Source organism: Cryptomeria japonica, chromosome 5 (assembly GCF_030272615.1).
Source record: "Cryptomeria japonica chromosome 5, Sugi_1.0, whole genome shotgun sequence".
Taxonomy (NCBI): Eukaryota; Viridiplantae; Streptophyta; class Pinopsida; order Cupressales; family Cupressaceae; genus Cryptomeria; species Cryptomeria japonica.
Genome location: NC_081409.1, coordinates 133,101,729 through 133,108,148, shown reverse-complemented (window position 1 = coordinate 133,108,148; position 6,420 = coordinate 133,101,729). Strand labels below are relative to the sequence as shown.

General features: G+C 35.3%; 1 protein-coding gene across 1 annotated transcript; it reads right to left on the bottom strand.

Moving 5' to 3' along the window:
* Nucleotides 1-421: 421 nt before the first annotated feature.
* Nucleotides 422-3,565, bottom strand: LOC131076642 (LRR receptor-like serine/threonine-protein kinase GSO2). The gene has a single exon (XM_058013942.2). It carries the CDS (start codon nt 3,563-3,565, stop codon nt 422-424), a length of 3,144 nt encoding a protein of 1,047 aa, XP_057869925.2.
* Nucleotides 3,566-6,420: the final 2,855 nt, after the last annotated feature.

Here is a 6,420-nt window from a genome sequence, read left to right as displayed (position 1 = left end):
AAAAGATAAATAAAATTTAATTTGCTATTCACTATATCTCTTTCTATATCATAAATTAAAATCTAAAAATAACCAATACAATCTTCAAATAATATATATATACAGATATAATAAATATATCTTTGTGTTTAAAATAAAATAAAAAATAAAAAAATATAATATCTTAGAAATATATTTTGAATTTTCAAATGAACAAACAAGATGAAATATCTTCCCCAGATGCCTCAACATTAAAATATTTATTATAATGAAAAACAAAAATACACCTTCATTGTCTTGTCCATAAAGCGTCTTAAGATCTCTGAACACAATTTTTTATTATAATAAAAGCAAGATACCATACCCTAAATGCCTTGTCCAGATGCCTTGTTAAGGAGATCTAAACATATCTAAAAAGCAAAATACCATATGTCCAGCTTCATCATCTCCGATTAGTACGTTCCCCCAGCAGAAATGTTATAACTCTGTCCATCTGACCAAAGGTTGTCTTTCTCCAATTTACATTGAAAGTGAGTACCAAAACCACGACCGAAAATCCTGCTGCAACTGACCATCCAATACTCAGCTCATACCATGAAAACCCTTGTTTTGTCTCTTCCATGACATCAATGGTAGGAGGAGATAGTTGTGAATGGCGGGGAGAACACTTCCAGCTTTCAACAGGGCATCCCTGCAGATTTGGATTTCCTGAAAATGCTGATTTATCAAATGTTATCATATGACGACCTTGCTGTGGTATCACCCCTGACAGATTGTTAAAAGACAGATTTAAATAACCCAAATAATCCAGAAATCCAAGCTCGAAAGGAATTTTTCCTGAAAATTTATTGACTGAAAGGTCCAACGATTCCAACTGACTCAGGTTGCCCATGCTACCTGGAATGACCCCATTGAAACTGTTCCTAGAAAGATTTAGAAACATCAAGCCTTTGAGATTTCCAATTTCCGTTGGAAGATGACCCCATAATCTATTGTCTGACAAATCAATGCATGTCATAGTAGAGAAGACATAACCATAATGCCTTTCTGCTCCCTTGGTAACTATATCTATGCTATCTAAATAGTACTTTCCTCCTCTATATTTTCCGAGCACGAACACGTTTGTCAAATAATGAATTTTCCTCCCACTGAAGTGGCGAATCCAATGACGGTCTTCTCCAAGCACAGACATATTTCCCTTTACATCGACCATGGCCGAAAAATTGAAGTAGGTATCTGGGATTTGACCTAATAAAAGATTAGAAGAAAGGTCCAGGAGCCGAACCTCGGACATTTTGCCAATCTGTGGAGGTAGTTTGCCTATGAAATTGTTTGATCTCATCATAAGAACTTGTAGACTTGAATAGTTAGCAATCCAAGTTGGAATGTTTCCTGTGAAATTGTTTTCTCCTACATCAAGCACCTGCAGCCGAGAAAGTCCTTTTAATGCCAGAGGAAGAAGTCCCCGCAGATTGTTTTTTTCGAGGTGGAGAGACAAAAGCTTTGTTAAGTTTCCAAGCTCCTTAGGGATCTCACCCTCCAATTCATTATTTGCCAGGTTCAGCATTACAAGTTCTGAGAGATTGGCCAGGCTGATAGGGATCTCTCCTCTTAAATGGTTGTTCTCCAAATTCAACACCCTAAGGGACGTCCTATCACCCATAACAGGGATAGTGCTTCTTAGCTGATTATTTGACATATCCAGAACGCTTAGACCTGTCATAGCCCCTAGTGAAACTGGCACAGGTCCTTCGATTTCGTTGTTTGCAAGTAAAAGCACCTCCAAGCTTAGTAGTTCAGGCATACGAATATCTAGCAAAAAAGGGCCATTCAATTCATTTACAGACAGATCCAACACCTGCAGTGGAAGCGGGATTGAAATAGCAGGGACAGGACCCTCTAGCTGATTGTTTGACAAGTTCAAACTAATCAATTCCAATGAAAATTCCCACAGCCAAGGTGGAAGATTTCCCACAAGATTGGCGTCTGATATATCCACATTTTCAAGTTTAAATTGTGTTGAAATCCAGCTAGGAATTGGACCTCCAATTTTACACCTCCTGAAATCCAAGGTCCGGAGCTGAAAAGGCGGGATCCAAGGCGCCGAGTCAATGTGGATATTCAACCCACTGTATGACAAGTCCAACTCTTCAAGCCTTGAACTAGTGTGCAAGAGAACACGATCTGAAACTGTTCCTGTCATGTTGTTGTTGGAGAGCAGAAAAGTCTGTAGAGAAGATGGTAGCGTAAGCATGGAAGGAATACTTCCATTCAAATGGTTGTTTCTCAGATCAAGAGTGACGAGTGAGGACAATTGAGAAAATGAGAAGGGAAGGTCTCCATTAATCTTGTTGTCGGAAAGGAATAATCTTTTGAGTGTGCTAATTTTTCCTAAACTGAATGGGATACTGCCTTCCAGTTGATTATCATGTAAATCTAAGACGGTAAGAGACAGGAGATTGCCTAGAGAAGTAGGGATTCGACCACTAAGCCTGTTGCCACTAAGATCTATATAAGTAAGATTCATGAGTAAACCCAAGCTAGACGGGATGGTACCTTCGAATTGGTTCTGGTGAAGGTCTAAATAAGAAAGACTTGCCACATTAGTATGTATGTCCCCTAAATTTGAAGGTATCCTACCAGTCAACTTATTAGCAGACAAATCCAAATATCTAAGACTGGTGAGATTTGAGATAGCCTCGGGTATACCCACAATGCCATTATTAGAGAGGTCAAGGTATTCGAGGAAATTAAGCCTTGATAAACTGTTGGGTATGGAGCCATTTAAGTAGATATTAGAGCTCAGATCAACTAATGTTAATTTGCTCATGTTCCCCATCCAACTAGGTAAAGATCCTGACATAGAATTACCTCTAAACTTAAGAACAGCAAGCGAGGAAATATTTAGCAAAGAAACTGGGAGGGGGGAATCAATTAAACAACCAGAGAGGTCCAGATATGCAAGTTGGAAGAGTCTACCAATAATACTCCCCCACCTTGCAGGGAAGTTTTCTAAATATACTCCCTTCAATGAAAGATACTTAAGCGTGGACAGATTAGAAAGCCACTGTAAGCTGCTGTTATCAGAAAATGAATTATCACTTAAATCTAAATAATGCAAGTTAGACAAATTTCCAAGTTCAGGTGGAATATCTCCTGCAAAAGAGGCACCGGAAATGTTTAAATATGACAAGTTCTTTAAGGAGGCCAAAGCTGGAGGGAAAGGAGTATCCGCAAAATAATTGCCACTCAAATCCAAATATTGAAGATGCTTCAATTGTGACAAGCCTGAATCAATGTTTACATCCATAAATGAAAGATGAAAGTTTCTAATATCCAGCTCAGTAACATGTCCGCCCAATTCCATTTCATCGCAGTGGACACCTCTCCATACACAACAGTCATCTCCCTCCCACGACTTCAGCATTCCATTCGTGTCGAAAAAGGCGGCCTTCAGACTCAGAAGCGCTCTGGATTCATGGTGAGGACATCCATGGACAGACAAAAGTAAAATTGTAGAAAAGAATACGCAGTACAAGAGAGAGAGTGATGTGAGCATACACAGACTTTGCGTGTAAACCACCATTGTGACCACCACGCACCCTCAATTGCTTGACCCGGAGAGCTATAACCATACCCTGCACTCTCCGTGTATTTCTCTTATAGCAAAATACTCCGTGTATAGACAGACACTTTGTTGGTTGACGCTTTCCTTACACGTCTTGCACTATTTGCTTTTGACTGCTGCATCGTTGAATGTTAGTCCATGGTTTTTTTCATCCAAGAATATATCTTAAGAAAGAAAAGTAAGAAAGAAAAGCACATACAAGAATGCAAAAGGGGAAAATATATCCAGTCATAGGTTTACAGTCTAGTTTTCTCTCAATTCATACCCAATTTTTGTGCTATTTCAATTATGTATGTATGCATGCATGCATGCACACATATATTTCTCATTCTTTTGTTTTAATTTGTTAATTTCATTAATAAAAATAATGTTAGTTTTTTCAGTCCCATTGTTAGCCTAATTCTATCTTTTAATTATCAAGTCATAGTTACTATTTTATCAGAGATTTTCGTTAGTTTGACCTTCATTACAGTCATATGTTTATAATTTATGTTTTCACTCATCTGACAAGTCATAAAGGAGACGTGGTCAATATTCACTTACTGTATTTTATTGCTTAGTTTTAATTTGTTCTTGATTTGACTCAGGGGCTATCAATCTTGGTTTGTTTGATCTTATACTTAATAGTATTATGTATTATAACAATTTCATGATAGACATTAGATACTATTTGATACATATGGTCCTTTTTCTATTGTTTGTAATTCCTTGAATTATTATTATTTTATTAGTGTTTGAATTATTTTGTTTTAAATTTGAAGCTCGTAATTATTTTTGGTTTTTTCAATCTCATAGATATTTTTTTTTGTTTTTATTCAATTATCAAGTGAGAAAAGATATGCAATTTCAGATCTATCTTACTGTACTTCATCACTTATTTTCAATATATTCTACACTTGAGTCATAGGTCAGAAGTGTTAGTTTGTTCCCTATCATTCTTACCCAAATCTTACGGGTCACAACCCACTTTTAATGCTACTACTGTAACCCATCACCCCTTATGAATGTATTACAAACAATGGTGAGAATTAAATATTACAAATTATTTCTCCAATACATCCTAAATGCCTCATGACACTTTCCAAAGATGGTGGAACCATGTCATAGGATTTGCAAGGTAGATGACACCTTAGTCCTAACATTTGCACACACACACACACACACACATAGATATATAGATATGCATATACATACATATACCTGCATAAATATGTATATGTAAATTTGTTTGTGTGTGTCACCAAAAATTAAGCACAAAATTAAATGGACAAATCCATTGAAGATATGTTTTTCACTAGTACAATAATTTTGCATACATTAATAAATGTGAACAACTTGGCCTTGAGGTTTTTTATATTTGAAGTCTTCAAAAATCATTTTCTCGTGATTATTATGGTTCCTTTCAAGTAGGTCAATAATCAAAGTATAAAATATGCTACAACTTTTGTTTGACATTTTATTTTAGCATGAATTGGAAAGCAAATCACCCCATAACCATGTTTCCTTGCCCATTTCTAATGTAGTTAAAGGAATTGTATTCTAGGACATTCTTCCAAAACTAAACTTATTTTAATTCTTTTTCTTAATCTAAGTTTACCTTGTTTGGTTCTCATCGTTTTTATTTTTTTTTTATAAAAATTATTTTTATTGTACAACCACCAAAAACATCTTTATATAAAAAAACCACAACATAATTCTTAAAAATTCACTGAATAACAATCAATAGAACTCTCTAAAGAAAGAACTAAATTCACTATAATAACGAATAAATACTTAAAAAATTAACACCAACAAAATTTAATATTAAAGAGACAAGATAGATAAAGATTTTGTTTGACAACCCATTACATCCCCTTTATGCAACAATTCGAAGCATAAAAATAAACAATATAATATTCAAAGAAATAAAAAATTAACAATATACAATTTGATAACTATGTCTTTGATATTTTAAAATAAAAGATTTAAAATTTAATATATCATATAAATATAGTTTTGAATCCGCACAACTCTTAGCAAATGAAAAAACAAGATAAAATGCATTCTACATCTCCTCCAAGGATGTCCCAACATTAAATGAGCCAGCTCATAGATGCTTTTTCAAGATAAGCCAAGCATCTTTCATACTAATAACATTAATCGACATATTTCGTGGCACCATCTTCACACGCAGGGAGTGTTTTCTTTTCAAAAGCATTAAAAATTTCATTTTCCTGGAACGTGAATTTGTCAGCTTTCAAGACCATTTATAAATGAATTGCAAAGTCACTGTTCAGCATAACGTCTAAGATACGTCCTGACATAGCGGTGCCGACTTTGACTTGGTAATGGCGTGGTCGAAGAGAGTTCACAACTAATGTGTGGCATATGTTTATGTATATGTATTCTTTTTAATAGTAACACAAAATTTAATCCATATGTCTAGTGCTTTGATATAGATGTTAAATATAATTGTTGCGTCAATGTTTTATTTCTTATTTACAAAATAAGATACGTTGTGTACTAGTTTTAAAGTAATTGTTTTAGAAGAGGAGATCTAATCAAGGGGAGGTGGCTTTGGCTCTACATGCGCAAGGGCTTTCTCATCTTTTGTGGCATGCAACTGGCTATTCCACTATTGTCCTTGCTTTTGGCAGCGATGCTTGGTTTTTCTTCTATTTCGTTTGTTTTCCGTGTTTGCCTGCCATCAGTTTGGGATGTTTGTTGGTTTTGTGTCTTTATTTTCGCCCTTTTTTAGATTAGTGATCATTTGCCATAGTATGCCACAGTCTGTTGATTCCAGATCTCACGAATGCGTTGACGACCTAGACATT

What these genes read in the sequence shown, in the direction of transcription:
- LOC131076642 (XM_058013942.2), bottom strand. Translation starts at nt 3,565, where the DNA reads ATGGTGGTTTACACGCAAAGTCTGTGTATGCTCACATCACTCTCTCTC.